Source organism: Acipenser ruthenus, chromosome 15, assembly GCF_902713425.1.
Source record: "Acipenser ruthenus chromosome 15, fAciRut3.2 maternal haplotype, whole genome shotgun sequence".
NCBI lineage: Eukaryota > Metazoa > Chordata > Actinopteri > Acipenseriformes > Acipenseridae > Acipenser > Acipenser ruthenus.
Genome location: NC_081203.1, coordinates 200,696 through 219,117, shown reverse-complemented (window position 1 = coordinate 219,117; position 18,422 = coordinate 200,696). Strand labels below are relative to the sequence as shown.

General features: G+C 50.1%; 1 protein-coding gene across 2 annotated transcripts; it reads left to right on the top strand.

Moving 5' to 3' along the window:
- Positions 1-184: 184 nt before the first annotated feature.
- Positions 185-16,449, top strand: LOC131697496 (TNF receptor-associated factor 2-like). Of its 2 annotated transcripts, XM_058986642.1 has the most exons (11): positions 185-297; positions 3,180-3,374; positions 3,966-4,044; positions 4,601-4,699; positions 10,772-10,933; positions 11,799-11,873; positions 12,191-12,265; positions 13,936-14,388; positions 14,625-14,802; positions 15,589-15,737; positions 16,216-16,449. In XM_058986642.1, the coding sequence occupies exons 2-11, from the start codon at positions 3,205-3,207 to the stop codon at positions 16,432-16,434; spliced, it is 1,659 nt and encodes a 552-aa protein (XP_058842625.1). In that variant the 5' UTR covers positions 185-297; positions 3,180-3,204; the 3' UTR covers positions 16,435-16,449. The 2 variants fall into 2 exon arrangements, with proteins under 2 accessions (XP_058842625.1, XP_058842626.1); XM_058986643.1 differs by lacking the exons at positions 185-297; positions 3,180-3,374; positions 3,966-4,044; positions 4,601-4,699 and adding an exon at positions 4,843-5,048.
- The last annotated feature ends 1,973 nt before the right edge of the window (positions 16,450-18,422 follow it).

Genomic DNA, 18,422 nt, shown 5'->3' with positions numbered 1-18,422 from the left:
ACGAATGGATTCACAGAGATCAATTGAATTCTTAAAGGAGAGAAAACTCGAATATAATTATAAATATAAATATATAGAATTATATAGAATATAATTATAAATATACATATAATTCAATCTCTTTCTTTCCAAATCCACAATTTTAGAACATTATATATTAAACAAACAAAAAGGGTGCCGCTTGTGGGTGTTTAAATCGAGGTTTCTAACTACTCCTATTTCGAGTCGGCCCCGCCTTCGCGTAGAAAAGAACCACATTTTTAAGCAGCTGTCAGTTCATCCGAGAGGCATTATCTGGTGAGTACCGACTTTCTGGATCCTGCTCGGTTTCACGCTGTGTTGTTATCTGAACTGCTGCTGTAGATAGATCCCATCGGCTACACATCTGTGCTGTTTGAGCAAAAAACAAACTTCATTTGACAGCGTATTTCGCAATGATCTGGGGAGCCCGTGCTCTCGCGAGGCTCCTGCAAGCACTGAACAGCAAGTCTCTCTCTCTTGCGCGCAGGGGATTGTAGATTTCTGCGGCTCTTCCGAACAAGCTGCGCCAGTCGGGTTGTTGCGGGTCGTTGTTGGGGGGGCTTGGCACTGTGCATGTTACTACATCTAAGAGCGCGTTTATACCATGAAGTGATCAGTACTGAAACAGTGCACGCTTTATAACCTGGGAGCGGGGAGCTTCGCCGCCGCACTGCACTGTGTTCAGATATTATTATAACACGCATTTGCTGAATGACGGGTGCTTAGCTTTGCTGGCTCGTGGTACTGTCTGTTTGTTTTAAGGGAAGTGCTTTTGCTTTGGCAGTTATTCTAAACCAGGAAGACGAAGCTTTTGCAATTTTAAACAGGAGAATGACGGTATGTCTGGGCAGCCACTGATCCTGCCTGGGCGAACTGTTTTCCTTTTTTGGGTATATATTTAAACACAGTTCAGGGCTGCTCGTGCATTAGAAAATGGATCTGTTTAGAACAGGCTTGGTTAAACACGCCATCTTCTCAGCCTCGCTTCAGTTGCTATTCATTACTGAGCAGTAACAGAGTGGCTGACCTCCGGAGAGCACAATGGGGTTTCAGGAATATTTCCCTTTCGTTTCTGTTGTCTGGGGGAACCCGAGAGCGTTTTTTTCCCGATAAGGAAGCTTCAGTTCCTCGTACCTTTTGACTACTAGTGTTTTCGTTGTAGGTTGGTCTCCCTCGTTTATTTGTGCTACAGAGTCACCACGCTTTGACTCTGGCCCTTCCTTTGTTCCTGTTAGTTCGGTTTAGTGGCGTCAGTGTTTAGACTCAACACACAGCGCGGCGTGGAAGAGATGATGGAATTGATTACCATATAATATTACAAACAGGGCTTTGACTAGTCATGAGTTTTTCCAGTTTTCGTTTGGTTTGTAGCCCGCACACAGTGTGAAGTGTACAGTACATGACTCATGTTGGCGTGAGGCTGGCAGTGGTACAAACCGCTCCTGATTTCTGTCCTGCTGGATGTGGATTTGAATGCTGGATGCTCTTCATCTCTCACAGCCTCCCTGGTTAACCAGCTGCTACCTTTCCACTTGACAGCGCAAGTTCAGACAGGCTCGGCCTCCTTTCAAGAAATCTGATTGATTTCCAGAGTGTTGTTATACAGCGCTTTGAGAGGGAGCCAGCCTGCACAGACTCGTAGACACAGCCGTCTGGATGCACAGTACAGAGAATCAGATCCATTCATGTGGCTTAGAAAAAAAACAACTTCAAACAGGGGATAAACCACAGCCGTCTGCACTGCTGAAAAAGACATGCCATGGAGCCTGATCTCCACAGGGGCCTCTTTACTGTTCATGATGAAACTGTTGGTAAAATGCGTAGCACCAACCAACCCCCCAGCCAGGCACATCACATCAGAGTCCGTCGGAGTCCATCAGGGTCTATCAGTGTCCATCAGTCCATCAGGGTCCATCAGGGTTCATCAGTGTCTGTCAGAGTCCATCGGGGTCCATCAGGGTTCATCAGGGTTCATCAGTGTCTATCAGTCTATCATGCCTGCATTCTTTCCCATCCTTAAACCAAACCCCTCTGCAGCCAGGAGATGAAGCTTTGATATATCCAGGAGCTCACGTCTCAGCTGCGTTACCAGAGGGGTGTGCGTGCGTGTGTGTGTGTGGACTCGTGTGTGTGTGTGTGTGCATGTGTGTGTGCGTGGACTTGTGTGTGTGTGTGTGCGTGTGTGTGTGCGTGGACTCCTGTGTGTGTGTGCGTGTGCGTGGACTCGTGTGTGTACTCGTGTGTGCGTGCGTGGACTCCTGTGTGTGTGCGTGTGTGTGTGTGGACTCGTGTGTGTGTGTGTGTGTGCATGTGTGTGTGCGTGGACTTGTGTGTGTGTGTGTGTGTGTGCGTGTGTGTGTGCGTGGACTCCTGTGTGTGTGTGCGTGGACTCGTGTGTGTACTCGTGTGTGCGTGCGTGGACTCGTGTGTGTGGACTCCTATGTCTGTTGGTCACCTCTACGTGGTATAGGAGACAAGTCACCCGTGGCTTCAAAGTACCAACCCTTGAGAGTGTGTGCCGGATGTGTCCGCCTTGATCCCTGGACAGGTTTCCCATGGTAAATGTGCACAGTGGTTCTGCAGCTTGCTTTCCCCTGTGATTATACTGTGCATTTCCCAGGGTTTAACATGCTTCCCATACCTCCCTGTGCTGCAGCGCGCTTCTCTGTGCTTTTACCAGGGGAAACTGGGGGCTGTGAAGAGGATGTGTTGAGACAGAATGATCCTACATCTGCTGAGAACAGCTTTCATAAATCAAAAATGTTTTGTCTGATGAGCGGACGAGGGCGTTGCCAGAATAGTTACTGGTCTGTTTATAAAATGTTATAAAAAGTGGAGTTCAAGTTTTGTTTTTTTACCGCTAATTCTTAAGGGTCACTCCTTAGCACTACGAGGTGGACACGTGCTGTAACTGCACAATTATTTAAAATAATTCACAAACTTGAAACGAGCGGGTGGTTACTGGAGGCGTTTTACAAAAATACTACAAGGAACAAAAGCCGTGTGTTTGTTTTCCAAGAGCGAACCCCGTTACTGTGAGTATCCAGAGGGCTTTAACCTTCGTGACTGGAATCAGAAACGCCAGCACAGTGAAGCACTGCTGTCAATCATGCACAGGGCTGCTCCTAATCCATTTGCTTTCTCGTCTCTTTCTACAGGAAGACCACAAGTTGATGGAATACGATGGCAAAAAACTCCCTAGAATCCAGTTTACCGGGTTTCATTCTAACAATTCTTGGGACGAGCTTGGAACCAAAGTATCTGTGTCGGGAATGCTGTCGTATTTTAAGAAAACCTGTTCAGGCTCAGTGTGGCCATCGCTTCTGCTGGTTCTGCTATAACAACATCACAAGGTAAGGGGCTGTTTCACTCTGTGCATCTGCTCTGCATGAGGTCACGAGAGTCCCACAAATCCACAAGCTCACTGTCAGACCTGGACTGGATCAGTCCCATTGGTGTGACCATGTTAATAGCTTCTTGGCACAGTCATACAGTCGCCTAGTTGCATAGTAAAGAGCTGTTCTTTTAAGAGAGAGGGGGAATTGAAACTGTCATTAAGGGAAATGGTGCCTGATTAGTACATGTGCACCAAGCGCTACGGTTTCTGAATGATGCACGAGAGAGAGCACAGCGTCTCTGACTGACAGCCCGATTCCTTATCTCAGTAAATGATTACCCGCTGTGACTCGCAGGCCGTGGGTTCCCAGCTGACCTGCCCAAGTCTCCAGGTTAATGACTCCAGCCTGCGTGTGCATCCTGCCTCCTCCTGTGGCTGTAGATTTGAATTGCAGGGAGTGTTCATTGTGTTTCCGGTCCAGCCTCACAGTCTGCTGAAGCGCCTCTCATGGCTGATCTGGAAAGACGCTCCTGCTGCATGCTTCCGAAATGAGAGCGGACCTGAGTTGAACTGTGATAATAAAGCAGTCTTTCTGCACTGCCTTTAGCTCCGGCCCCCAGAGGTGCGCAGCCTGCCAACAGGAAGGGATCTTCGAAGAGCCAGCGTCTATTTTAGACACAAATTCTGTAAGTGCTTCCCTGCTTCTCTCACTGCTGGAGAATTCTGTCACACAGGAAGTTTTACACATCAAAAAAAAAAAAAAAAGTCCTGAGATTGTTTGGATCTCTGTCATCACCTCTTAATCTCATCTTCATTCCAAAAGCATCTCTCTGGTTAATAAGTCCCATCCTCATGCTGGTACGTAAACCACATCATTTTTAATCTGCTTTCCTGAGAGGCTCCTTTGTTCTATGAGTTATGCTTTTATAAATAGGACTGTGAGCTGGCTCGCGATGGGCCCTAGTGTTAGTCTAATCTGTAAACGGGCGGGCTCACTGAAACATGCCGCTGCTACTTGCAGCAGTTGGAGGTTATAACCAACCTCCCCCCACCCCCACTGGACCCGAACCCTACATAGTTAACATTTAAAGGAAATGATGCTAGTCTTGATATTGTCATCATTAACAGAAGCTTCTCTTGTGAGAGGGAGGGACGCAGTACATAATGAAGGGCTCTGTGAGGGGGGGGGCACACGCTACGCCCCCACCATTAAAGAAAGGCTTTCTTTTTATTTTAAAACAGGCTTTTCCAGATAATGCCGCTCGCAGGGAGATTGAAAATTTACCTGCAGTTTGCAACAACGAGGGCTGTTCATGGAAAGGATCCATTAAAGAGTATGAGGTATGTACTGAACTGTGTGAGTGTGTGTGTGTACTGTGTGTGTGTGTGTGTGTGTGTGAGTGTGTACTGTGTGAGTGTGTGTGTGTGTGAGTGTGTACTGTGTGTGTGTGTGTGTGTACTGTGTGTGTGTGTGTGTGTGTACTGTGTGTGTGTGTGTGTGTGTGTGAGTGTGTGAGTGTGTACTGTGTGTGTATGTGTGTGAGTGTGTACTGTGTGTGTGGCAGTCTGTGAAATCGAAACCACAACCTTCTTAAATAGAGGATGCATGAGAACATCCTACACTCCCACCCTGAAGATTTCATTTATAGCTCTGAATAATGCAACCGGGTGGAGAGCAGCTCATCTACTGGTGAGTCACTGGCATTTTACTTGCAAATTGAAATGATTTATATCTTGTTCACATTTTTCCTCTTTGCTAAGAATGGGTTTTTTGACTGATTTCTCTAAAGCATTTCCCTGTAAGAGTGATGTGGCAGTTGTGAAACTAAACTCCGGGATGCAGAAGAGCTGTGGGGACTGTGAGGCTGCGGGCTGCAGGGCTAACCCGAGCTGCTGCGTGCGGCGCGGGTCCTTGCTGTGCGGGTCCTTGCTGTGCGGGTCCTTGCTGTGCGGGTCCTTGCGGTGCGGGTCCTTGCTGTGCGGGTCCTTGCTGTGCGGGTCCTTGCTGTGCGCGGCGCGGGTCCTTGCTGTGCGGGTCCTTGCTGTGCGCGGTGTGGGTCCTTGCGGTGCGGGTCCTTGCTGTGCACGGCGCCGGTCCTTGCTGTGCGGGTCCTTGCGGTGCGGGTCCTTGCGGTGCGGGTCCTTGCTGTGCGGGTCCTTGCTGCGTGCGGTGCAGGTCCTTGCCGTTTAGGGAGGGATCTAGGGCACTGTTTGGAGAATTCTTCTGTGTTGAGTTGAGCTCAGCGATGTGCATGGAAAGGGTTACATTGAGAAATACTGTTATTGGCCGTCAGCCACAAAGCGCTTGTGAATAATAACAGCTTTGTGAGCTCCTCAGAAGAGATGAAGAGCGTGTGAGCTTCACTTCAGGACTGAGATGAACACCTTGTTAAACTGCACAAGAGCGAGAGCAGGCCTCTCCTGCAATGAATCTCAGTGTGGAAAGTCCCTGGCTTCCTTTTGTCGTGTGTGATAATCTGATTGGCTGTGGTGTGGAAAGTACCGAGCTTTCCGATGAAGGCTGTCCCCACACCCCACCCACATGCTGTTCTAAAGATAAAAACATGCAGACTTTCACATGCGCTTTCACATGTGTGTGCCTCTGTTACACATATATATCTGTGTGTGTTTATATATATATATATATATATGTGTGTGTGTGTTTGTACTTATTATAATTCTGTCTGTTTAACCCTTTCAGTGTCCTCATTTGAAGACAGGCTCCTTTTGTAATTGTCTTTAGCAGGCAGCTGGCTGTTTTTCAGTTTTCTCTTGAACTATCTTGTTATGATGTTTGATAAGCATGAATGTGGTACTTCATGAATTAAAGACAATGGGCTGCTGCTGTAGCCAGGCCTTTACCCTTTACACAGCATGCAGTCCCCTGCCTGACTCATCTGAACAGTCACACAGGACGCTCATGCCCTTTCAGTCCACACAGCGGTCTTTGTATTGATCTGTCAGCTATTTTAAAAGGCTTTTCCAGGCAGCTGGCTGCTTGTAAAGATTATCTGAAAGATTTCCAGTAAGTGTGTGCCGGTAACAGCCTCTTTATCTCGATGATTTCATTTCCTCTGTAATCGCAGGTGTTTATTACCTCCATTGTTGATCGGTTGGGATTTCCAAGCTAGATGTTTTTTTTATTTTTTTTCTGGTCCCTCTCTGTGTTGTTCTTCAGCTTGACCTCGAAGCTCGGTCCTTCACAGTCCTGCTCGGTCCTTCACAGTCCTGCTCGGTCCTTCACAGTCCTGCTCGGTCCAGCTCAGTCCTTACAGTCCCGCCAGCCTCTCTCCTCCTCACTGTCTCAGCAGACTGACCTGAACTACCTACAATCTGCTCTTAAAAGCAGAAGGAACAGTCCGCTCCTCTTCCAGGAACTTGAATGCTGCTTTTCATCATTCCTACAGTCGGCTTTGTTGGTGCACACTTGGGCTCACCAGCTGGTTCCAGTTTGCTGAGTGCAGGGAGAGCGTGCCACTGGAACTGCTGTTATTAATCTCTGCAAACTGCTCCGACAGCGAGGAGGAGACGCCCGTGGATCTTTTAAGAGCCCATTCAACGCTCGTTCACGGCCGTAACGCTGCCTGCTTTGCAACCTGCTTTACCATGCCCTGGCCGTGCTTCACTGTGCTGCTGTCACTTTTCATCCCTATTCCTCTACCACAGAGAGAGCTGCGATCAGCGCTCATTTGAATAGTTCTTAAAAGTTTCATCTTTTAGTCATCGAAAGGAAAAAACAAAGAGAGATGCAGAGCTGAGCAGAGCGTTACTCACCGTGCTGCGGTCAGGTCCTTGTCTGCTCCCAGCACTGCCTCGAATGGAGAGGAGAGGAGGAGGAGGGTTAGGGTTAGGAAAAAACAAAGAGAGATGCAGAGCTGAGCAGAGCGTTACTCACCGTGCTGCGGTCAGGTCCTTGTCTGCTCCCAGCACTGCCTCGAATGGAGAGGAGAGGAGGAGGAGGAGGAGGGTTAGGGTTAGGAAAAAACAAAGAGAGATGCAGAGCTGAGCAGAGCGTTACTCACCGTGCTGCGGTCAGGTCCTTGTCTGCTCCCAGCACTGCCTCGAATGGAGAGGAGAGGAGGAGGAGGGTTAGGGTTAGGAAAAAACAAAGAGAGATGCAGAGCTGAGCAGAGCGTTACTCACCGTGCTGCGGTCAGGTCCTTGTCTGCTCCCAGCACTGCCTCGAATGGAGAGGAGAGGAGGAGGAGGAGGAGGGTTAGGGTTAGGAAAAAACAAAGAGAGATGCAGAGCTGAGCAGAGCGTTACTCACCGTGCTGCGGTCAGGTCCTTGTCTGCTCCCAGCACTGCCTCGAATGGAGAGGAGAGGAGGAGGAGGGTTAGGGTTAGGGTTAGGAAAAAACAAAGAGAGATGCAGAGCTGAGCAGAGCGTTACTCACCGTGCTGCGGTCAGGTCCTTGTCTGCTCCCAGCACTGCCTCGAATGGAGAGGAGAGGAGGAGGAGGGTTAGGGTTAGGAAAAAACAAAGAGAGATGCAGAGCTGAGCAGAGCGTTACTCACCGTGCTGCGGTCAGGTCCTTGTCTGCTCCCAGCACTGCCTCGAATGGAGAGGAGAGGAGGAGGAGGGGTTAGGGTTAGGAAAAAACAAAGAGAGATGCAGAGCTGAGCAGAGCGTTACTCACCGTGCTGCGGTCAGGTCCTTGTCTGCTCCCAGCACTGCCTCGAATGGAGAGGAGAGGAGGAGGAGGGTTAGGGTTAGGAAAAAACAAAGAGAGATGCAGAGCAGAGCAGAGCGTTACTCACCGTGCTGCGGTCAGGTCCTTGTCTGCTCCCAGCACTGCCTCGAATGGAGAGGAGAGGAGGAGGAGGGGTTAGGGTTAGGGTTAGGAAAAAACAAAGAGAGATGCAGAGCTGAGCAGAGCGTTACTCACCGTGCTGCGGTCAGGTCCTTGTCTGCTCCCAGCACTGCCTCGAATGGAGAGGAGAGGAGGAGGAGGGGTTAGGGTTAGGAAAAAACAAAGAGAGATGCAGAGCTGAGCAGAGCGTTACTCACCGTGCTGCGGTCAGGTCCTTGTCTGCTCCCAGCACTGCCTCGAATGGAGAGGAGAGGAGGAGGAGGGGTTAGGGTTAGGAAAAAACAAAGAGAGATGCAGAGCTGAGCAGAGCGTTACTCACCGTGCTGCGGTCAGGTCCTTGTCTGCTCCCAGCACTGCCTCGAATGGAGAGGAGAGGAGGAGGAGGGGTTAGGGTTAGGGTTAGGAAAAAACAAAGAGAGATGCAGAGCTGAGCAGAGCGTTACTCACCGTGCTGCGGTCAGGTCCTTGTCTGCTCCCAGCACTGCCTCGAATGGAGAGGAGAGGAGGAGGAGGGTTAGGGTTAGGGTTAGGAAAAAACAAAGAGAGATGCAGAGCTGAGCAGAGCGTTACTCACCGTGCTGCGGTCAGGTCCTTGTCTGCTCCCAGCACTGCCTCGAATGGAGAGGAGAGGAGGAGGAGGGGTTAGGGTTAGGAAAAAACAAAGAGAGATGCAGAGCTGAGCAGAGCGTTACTCACCGTGCTGCGGTCAGGTCCTTGTCTGCTCCCAGCACTGCCTCGAATGGAGAGGAGGAGGAGGGGTTAGGGTTAGGAAAAAACAAAGAGAGATGCAGAGCTGAGCAGAGCGTTACTCACCGTGCTGCGGTCAGGTCCTTGTCTGCTCCCAGCACTGCCTCGAATGGAGAGGAGAGGAGGAGGAGGGTTAGGGTTAGGAAAAAACAAAGAGAGATGCAGAGCTGAGCAGAGCGTTACTCACCGTGCTGCGGTCAGGTCCTTCTCTGCTCCCAGCACTGCCTCGAATGGAGAGGAGAGGAGGAGGAGGGTTAGGGTTAGGAAAAAACAAAGAGAGATGCAGAGCTGAGCAGAGCGTTACTCACCGTGCTGCGGTCAGGTCCTTGTCTGCTCCCAGCACTGCCTCGAATGGAGAGGAGGAGGAGGGGTTAGGGTTAGGAAAAAACAAAGAGAGATGCAGAGCTGAGCAGAGCGTTACTCACCGTGCTGCGGTCAGGTCCTTCTCTGCTCCCAGCACTGCCTCGAATGGAGAGGAGAGGAGGAGGAGGGTTAGGGTTAGGAAAAAACAAAGAGAGATGCAGAGCTGAGCAGAGCGTTACTCACCGTGCTGCGGTCAGGTCCTTCTCTGCTCCCAGCACTGCCACGAATGGAGGGGAGGGGAGGAGGGTGCGGGCGGGTGGGCATCCTTGTACCAGTGGGAGGGGACCTGGGTCTGCACATCTCCTTCAAATCTCTGCATGTCTGTGCTGATGGGATTCCTACACAAACAGATAGATAGACATGTGTAATTCTATCTGTGTATTTATTGAGATGAGCAGCACAGATCTCATGTGGATGCCCCCCCCCCCCCCCCCGCCTCCCACATGCTTTACCAAGGAGAGGCTGGCAGATTGTAACCCTTATTCACAGTCATGTTTAATACAGCTTCATTCTATAGCCTGTGTGAAGCGGCGTCTCAGCTGAAGCACCGAGTCTCTGTGTCGGGACTCTGGTGCATTTCCCCTGCGAGTGTGCTGCTGGCTTGGGCTCTGCTGCTCATGAGCATCGTCTTCAGGAGCACTAGCTGTGGTTTTGGGGCCCCCTTTGCCCTGTAGGTGTCTGCAGCTGCTCCATTGTGATGAAAGAGCCCAGCCACACCTGTTTGACGAGTCTTTGTCGTTAGTCTGCAGGCTGTTGGAATCTGAACAGACATGCAGATACAATGACTAGATTACAATAACTGTGAATATGAGATCAGAGTCCGCTCTTCACTCTCAGCTCACGGTCTTGCAGAGCACACACCCCAAACACATTTAGCCTGTAGGGCAAATTAGAAAAACAGCTTGGATACGTTGAGCCGATCGTCCTCCTGTGGAGGTTTGCAAACGGCTTCCCTCTGGGTGCTCCTGCACCCTGAACACTCTCTATATGAGTAAGTGAAGGCTCAGCCCAGATGGGGCGCTGCCTCTCTGTGACTCACATCCTCATTGCACAGTTAATTCAGTTAAAACACATTGAAACCCAGCGTGGGTGTGAACCGGGCCAGGCCTGGTTTACATACAGTGTTTGCCTGTTCTATTCTGAGATATGAATCTCGCAGCCTAGTGACCCCGTCACTGCAAGCTGTGTTCAATCCAGCACAGCAAAACACAGTGACAGCATGGTAAAGCATAGGGAAGCATTGTAAAGCACAGAGAGGTCTGTTAAAGCATAGGGAAGCATTGTAAAGCACAGAGAGGTCTGTTAAAGCATAGGGAAGCATTGTAAAGCACAGAGAGGTGTGGTAAAGCATAGGGAAGCATTGTAAATAGAATGCATGCACTCTGCAGTGCCGGCTCATTTGAACCCTGCTATTCTGCGCCGCTTGATATCACTGCCCTGAGGTTCGAACCCTCTGTTTAACACTGCCCCCTGGTGTTCTCTCCTCCAGACCAGCCATGAGGGGAAGTGTGAGCGCTCGCTGGTTCAGTGCCAGGCCTGCCAGGAGATGATCCAGCTCAGTGAGAAGGAGCAGCACAGCGAGCGAGAGTGCCCAGAGAGGAACCTCAACTGCAGGTACTGCAAACTGAGCTTCAGCTTCAAGCACATCAAGGTGAGTCGAGACCCATAGCGATCAGTGCAGTGACACAGCCCGTCAAACATAGAGACGGGCAGCTCCAACTGAGACTGTTGATCCTCTGTGAAACTCTGTGCTGACTGATTTCAAAGAGCATGTGGGCTGTGGGTCTGGAACATCACTGTGTGTTCTCCCCCTGAATGACATTCACATTGGAAACCGTTTCACGCGTCACATCCTGCTGACCTTTTAAAACCTCCCTGTGGCCCCCATGGAGCTCTGAAGCATGTCTAATCTCTTAGATCAGGGGGGTCACCATTAACCCTCCATGGAGCTCTGAAGCATGTCTAATCTCTTAGATCAGGGGGGTCACCATTAACCCTCCATGGAGCTCTGAAGCGTGTCTAATCTCTTAGATCAGGGGGGTCACCATTAACCCTCCATGGAGCTCTGAAGCATGTCTAATCTCTTAGATCAGGGGGGTCACCATTAACCCTCCATGGAGCTCTGAAGCATGTCTAATCTCTTAGACTGGGATTCTGAGACCCAATTGTTGGTGTCTGTAGTTCCAGTAAATGACTGAATCTCTTGGTCGTTGGTTTTGAAGTGAGCTGTTCTCTGAGTTCAGGGTTTTGTAGTTTAATGCATCGTCATCGGTTTTTACCGTAGCAGATAGACGTTTCTGAGAAGCTGGAATGCACATGTTTTATAGTGAGGACCCCGGGGATTTTTATAGTTTACTCGGGTGGAGGGGAAGTTGTTTTTAAGCAGCAGTAGGTTTGGCTAAGTAAAAAAATGCCAGTGATTATTTTTTCTTACAGGTTTTATTTTTTTATAAAAAAAAAGAGCGCGAGAGAGATTTTAACTTGCATGTTTTTTGTGTTTTTTCTGTTACCTGCAGGCTCATGATGAAATCTGTCAGAAATTTCCACTGCAATGCGAAGGATGTGGAAAGAAGAAAATCCTACGAGAAAAGGTAACATTTCAGGAGGTTTGTGATCCCGTAGAAAGAGCCCAGAGCCCAGAGCCCACAGAGCCCAGAGAGCCCAGAGCCCAGAGTTCAGAGCTTACCATGTTTTCAATTGATGTCTTCGTTGCGTCTCAGCAGCTGGTTGGAAAGTCCCTGTTAAGTTGACCTGCTTTGCAAACAGTCCTGTGGGTTAAGGTGCATATTTAGCGCTGATGAAATGCCTTGTCCTTTCCTGTAATTGCAGCTCTGAGTGTGAAGTCAGCATTGCTTGTTTTCATGCCCTGCAGTGAACTCATTTTCTTTCTTTGGTTTTTCTCCTCCAGTTTGCAGATCATGCAAGATCCTGCAGCAAATATAAAAGCTCGTGCAGATTCAGTGCCGTGGGATGCAATGTCATTGTAAGTACAAAAACCAAACGCCTGGGCTGCAGGTCCTAACAGTGAACTCAATCTCAATCTAGGGGATGCAACCCTTTTGTCCAGAGCTGTACCTCTTGATAAACACTTCACCTGTATTCAGCCTCTGAGAGAGATTCAGCTGTGATCTCCCATGTGCGTGGAGGTGTAACATTGCTAAGGACATGACGCACACATTTTATCACAGCTAGCCAGACCTCAATTGCACTGCATGCATGTCTCAGCAGAGCGCTCACCGTTTCACACGGATCATTGCTAATGCTGCCTGTTGCCACCCTGTTGAAATCGCACAGACCTTGTTTATTTGTTCAGTTTTAAAGGCGCCCACGTCTTAATAAAGAATGCATTTCTATAAAACCACGGTGTGGAAATAAAATGACAAGCACTCACCGCTACCCGTTAACATGAGTTTAGTTGTGAACATCGAACTGTCAGGTAACAGACACATGCCAGAGCACGCAGGTCACTTTCACTTCACTTTCCTCTTGTCAGCTGAAATGAAGGTTTGATTAGCCTAGCCAGGCTTTCTTAATCACTGATGACAAAACAAATCTCTCTCTCGTACCCGGTGCCTGCCTTGTACCTGGCTGGGAAGCAGACCCTTCCTCCCCCACGCTGAGGCTCTCCAGCACAGAGGAGCCAGGCTCAGTGCTGATGTGCTGATCCGGTGTGCTGTGCTCAGTGCCGATGTGATGATCCAGTGTGCTGTGCTCAGTGCTGATGTGATGATCCAGTGTGCTGTGCTCAGTGCTGATGTGATGATCCGGTGTGCTGTGCTCAGTGCTGATGTGATGATCCGGTGTGCTGTGCTCAGTGCTGATGTGCTGATCCGGTGTGCTGTGCTCAGTGCTGATGTGCTGATCCGGTGTGCTGTGCTCAGTGCTGATGTGATGATCCAGTGTGCTGTGCTCAGTGCTGATGTGATGATCCGGTGTGCTTAACTCAGTGCTGATGTGCTGATCCGGTGTGCTGTGCTCAGTGCTGATGTGATGATCCAGTGTGCTGTGCTCAGTGCTGATGTGATGATCCGGTGTGCTGTGCTCAGTGCTGATGTGATGATCCGGTGTGCTGTGCTCAGTGCTGATGTGATGATCCGGTGTGCTGTGCTCAGTGCTGATGTGATGATCCGGTGTGCTGTAGTGCTGATCCGGTGTGCTGTGCTCAGTGCTGATGTGCTGATCCGGTGTGCTGTGCTCAGTGCTGATGTGCTGATCCGGTGTGCTGTGCTCAGTGCTGATGTGCTGATCCGGTGTGCTGTGCTCAGTGCTGATGTGCTGAATCGGTGTGCTGTGCTGATGTGCTGATCCGGTGTGCTGTGCTCAGTGCTGATGTGATGATCCGGTGTGCTGTGCTCAGTGCTGATGTGCTGATCCGGTGTGCAGTGCTCAGTGCTGATGTGCTGATCCGGTGTGCTGTGCTCAGTGCTGATGTGCTGATCCGGTGTGCTGTGCTCAGTGCTGATCCGGTGTGCTGTGCTCAGTGCTGATGTGCTGATCCGGTGTGCTGTGCTCAGTGCTGATGTGCTGATCCGGTGTGCTGTGCTCAGTGCTGATGTGCTGATCCGGTGTGCAGTGCTGATGTGCTGATGTGCTGATCCGGTGTGCTGTAGTGCTGAGGTGTGTTCTGGTTCTACTCTGTTCTTTGTCTTCCAGGTGGAGAATGAGAAGATGCTGCATCACGAGCAGGGCAGCATGGCGGAGCACCTGCGCATGCTGCTGGCTGCAGTGCAGAGCCTGCGAGAGAGGGAGGGGCAGCCGCGCAGCCTGCAGGTGCCCCACAGCAAGGCGCAGGAGCTGGGCAGCTCGATCCGAGAGCTGGAGCAGCGGCTGGGCAGCCTGGGGCTGTACTGCTCCGCGGAGGAGGAGGAAGAGGAGGGAGGCGCCGCGGCCACTCTCCTCTCCCTCGCTGACAGACAGCTCAACGGGTACAGCGGCAAGGCCCAGGCCCTCCCCAAGCTGTGCGAGGCGCTGGCGCGGAAACTCTCCACCTTCGAGAACATCGTGTGCGTTCTGAACCGCGAGGTGGAGAAGAGCTCACTGACGCTGGAGGCCTACAGCCAGCAGCATCGCCTGGACCAGGAGAGCATGGACTCCCTCACACACAAGGTCAGGGTCCGGGTCACTCTGTGTTTCCCTTTGACTCCTACATTCCGTTTCCCTTTCATTCCGCGCGTCCCTGAAGCTGGGATATTCTCAACACGCTTTAATAAGTGCGAAATCCAGCCGACAGCATCAGTTGCTCCACTGGCAGTGTAGAGGTGCGCTGACTGTGGGGTTTGCGCTGTGATCCTCTGCTGGCCTCTCTCAGTCTATTCCACACTGTGCTGCTGCTCGCTCCGCAGGTCCGGCAGATGGAGCGCTCTCTGGCGATGAAGGACCTCGCCATAGCCGAGCTGGAGCAGAAGTTCAAGGAGCAGGAGTTCAGCACGTACGACGGGATCTTCATCTGGAAGATCGGGGACTTCACCCGGAAACGGCAGGATGCCAGGGAGGGGCGCACCCCGGCCATGTTCTCCCCAGGTCAGTGATCAAACACCAAGCGTCTCATTCTGCATGACTTCCTATGAGCTGTTCAGTGTGTGGGCAGGGCTGCACAGTGGAGGGTGAAACCCTGTAATTACATCAAAGGGGGAAACCCATGCGCTCCTCGCTGGGCTGCACTCTGTTAATACTGCAGCACAGTAAAGTACTGACATGGCTAGTGTAGCTGGTCAATGTGATGAGTGACTGATCTGTGTGCGTGTGCGTGTGCATTTGCGTGTCTTTATTTAACCAGCATAGAATAAATGACATTCTAAAATCAATAGCAGTAAATGGAGCGTTTCTGTTGTGCAGCACAGAGCAGGGCTGGCACACTCACACCTCTCTCTGTCTGTCTGTCTGTCTGTCTGTCTGTCTGCACAGAGCAGGGCTGGCACACTCACGCCTCTCTCTGTCTGTTTGTCTGTCTGTCTGCACAGAGCAGGGCTGGCACACTCACACCTCTCTCTGTCTGTCTGTCTGTCTGTCTGTCTGTCTGTCTGCACAGAGCAGGGCTGGCACACTCACGCCTCTCTCTGTCTGTTTGTCTGTCTGTCTGCACAGAGCAGGACTGGCACACTCACACCTCTCTCTCTCTGTCTGTCTGTCTGTCTGTCTGTCTGCACAGAGCAGGGCTGGCACACTCACGCCTCTCTCTGTCTGTTTGTCTGTCTGTCTGCACAGAGCAGGGCTGGCACACTCACGCTTCTCTCTGTCTGTCTGTCTGTCTGTCTGTCTGCACAGAGCAGGGCTGGCACACTCACGCCTCTCTCTGTCTGTCCGCAGGGTTCTACACCAGTAAGTACGGGTACAAGATGTGCATGCGTCTGTACCTGAACGGAGACGGGACGGGGCGCGGGACGCACCTCTCTCTCTTCTTCGTCGTGATGAAAGGCAACAGCGACGCCTTGCTCAAGTGGCCCTTCAACCAGAAGGTACTCTCAACTCGCCTGGAACTTTTCAATCTGCTGTTTGGGAAACCAGCCAGTCACTGTTAAGGGTTTATCAAAACTCCTGTCCATCTTCTCCTGTGTGCAGGGATGCCTTCCCATGCGGAGAATTGACATCTCAATTCAAGAAGCCTTTTTTACAACCACTGTGTTTAATAGTCGCTCCTGCCTGTGAGTTTTGTGATTTACTCTGTGAAGTTCATCCACTCTGTGCAGCAGGGGGTCTCTCATTAGAAGAGACAATGTCATTTCTCTGTGCGGTCTCTTGACATCTCTTATAGCACAATACATAGAGGCAGCACCAGACTAGCGGAGTTAACTGAAGGGCTGCCCTGCGTCTGTGTTGTTTGTACAGGTTTAGGATGAACACATTTTCAGGGACAGTGGAATAAGCGCCTCAGTGAATGTGTTCTCCTGTCTCCAAACCTCACAGCGATTTTAAAGCAGGACCTTCTCCTTCCAGGTCACTCTGATGCTGCTGGACCAGAATAACCGGGAGCACGTCATCGACGCCTTCCGCCCCGACGTCACCTCCTCCTCCTTCCAGCGGCCGGTCAGCGAGATGAACATCGCCAGCGGCTGCCCGCTCTTCTGCCCGCTCGCCAAGCTGGAGGGCAAGAGCTCGTACCTGCGAGACGACACCATCTTCATCAAAGCCATCGTCGACCTGACCGGGCTGTGAGCGGGGGGCGGGGAGCTGGGGACTGGGGGGTAGGGGTGCAGGGGGTAGGGGTGCAGGGGGCACTCAACAAGGCTTTGTAACCTCAAATAAAACAAAGAGCACAGCGTACGTATGTGCATGCCAGTGACAGAAATGACTTGAGATACAGAAAGAAAGGTGAAGCGTTTTAAAAGGCTAATTAAAAAGATTGCTTATATAAATATATATATATATATATATAATAATAATAATAATAAATATAAAATAGTGCTATACAGAAATGGAGGTACAGTGTAATGGCGCTCCCCCTATTGGCTGATGAGTTGATGACACTGAAATCAGCACTCGCCTCTCCCCAGTAGAGTTTGCTCTTGAGTCTTTTGAATCGCGAGGCGGGCGCAGGTTCCAGTCCAGCTCTTGGCTTTCCATTCACGTCAATGGGCTGAGCTGCCGAGCCTTTCCAAAGGGGTCTCAATGCTGTCGTGCATCAGGCTGCCCCCCACAGGGAAAGCAGGCTGGTATTTAATGTGTGACTGAGGCTCCGATGGGTCACTGTGCTCGTCTGTATTCTCTTTGTACAGCAGGACGGGGCTCCTTTAAAACAGGGCCGGTACCAGCAGACCCCACAGGTCACTGCGATGCCATGCAGCCCACATCCATCACACGCACACACACGCACACACACACGCACGCACGCACACACGCACGCACGCACGCACGCACGCACGCATCACCGGAGCCTGGAGCGCCCCCATCTCCAACGCCTGCTGTAGAAACGTACAACGAAGCTAGGATATAACACATATACATCGATTTCTATTACCTGGGTCATAGAAATCACTATTCTAATGATAGGAATGAGCTGCTGGGAGGCTCTCGCTTTGGGAATCTGGGATTCCTGGGGGATATGCAGCAGCTCTGCAGAAGTTTAACTGAAGCAGGAGCAAAGGGAGTCCGTGGAGGACAACCTTGAAGTGAAACGGCTGAGACTGCATTCTTCATCAGCTCATGATCCCTCTGGCTGAGCAGAGGAACAGAGAGAGCAGACTGCAGGAGAACATGACTAGCTGGAAGTCTGAATCGTACTATTAGATTACTTCTGTCTTTGGAAATGAGGTTTTGCATTTATTTAAGCGCACGCAGTCCTGTATCATTGTATAATGACTAGTACATCGACTTGTATTAACTCTTGAGTGGGTAAGCGAGTCAATATTATCACATCTAATAGCTGCACTCATTTATTTGCTGTATTTTCTTTCCCGGGAGAAAGCAGCAAATACAAGGCATTGTATTGTGAAATGTAATTCCATGTAACGGGGGTCAAGGCATCGTATTGTGAAATGTAATTCCATGTAATGGGGGTCAAGGCATCGTATTGTGAAATGTAATTCCATGTAATGGGGGTCAAGGCATCGTATTGTGAAATGTAATTCCATGTAACTGGTGTCAAGGCATCGTATTGTGAAATATAATTCCATGTAATGACCTTCCTACAGATGTCAGGACTGCCCAGTCCCTGACCACATTCCCGTGCCTCCTTAAGACTCACCTCATCAAAGAGCACCTGTAGAACTCCTCTGTTTGTATCCTGGGACACTATCACCCTTCATGTAAATGTGCTTTATTTTGCTCTTATCTGCCCCCTATTTTACTGCATTTAATCCTGTACTTCAGAATACTGTAATCTGCCAAGTGTTTAACCTGTAGTACTTTGTATTTAATCATATCCTGATGTCACTATCACTATTATCTGCTGTATTATTGAATTGTGGTTTGTCACACTTGTACTTTGCTTGAACGAAAGTTATTGTATTTCTTGCTCTTATTGTATTACTTGTATTGTAACACTTGAAATGTATTTGCTTACGATTGTAAGTCGCCCTGGATAAGGGCGTCTGCTAAGAAATTAATAATAATAATAATAATAATGGGGGTCAAGGCATCGTATTGTGAAATGTAATTCCATGTAATGGGGATCACAGTGTGTTTTGAACTTATCTGATTCTTTA

Bases quoted from the DNA above. Each gene is read 5' to 3' on its own strand.
- LOC131697496 (XM_058986642.1), top strand. From the start codon at position 3,205: ATGGCAAAAAACTCCCTAGAATCCAGTTTACCGGGTTTCATTCTAACA. The intron at 11,874-12,190 runs GTAACATTTCAG...TTTCTCCTCCAG, and splicing joins AGAAAATCCTACGAGAAAAG to TTTGCAGATCATGCAAGATC. The intron at 12,266-13,935 runs GTAAGTACAAAA...TTTGTCTTCCAG, and splicing joins CCGTGGGATGCAATGTCATT to GTGGAGAATGAGAAGATGCT.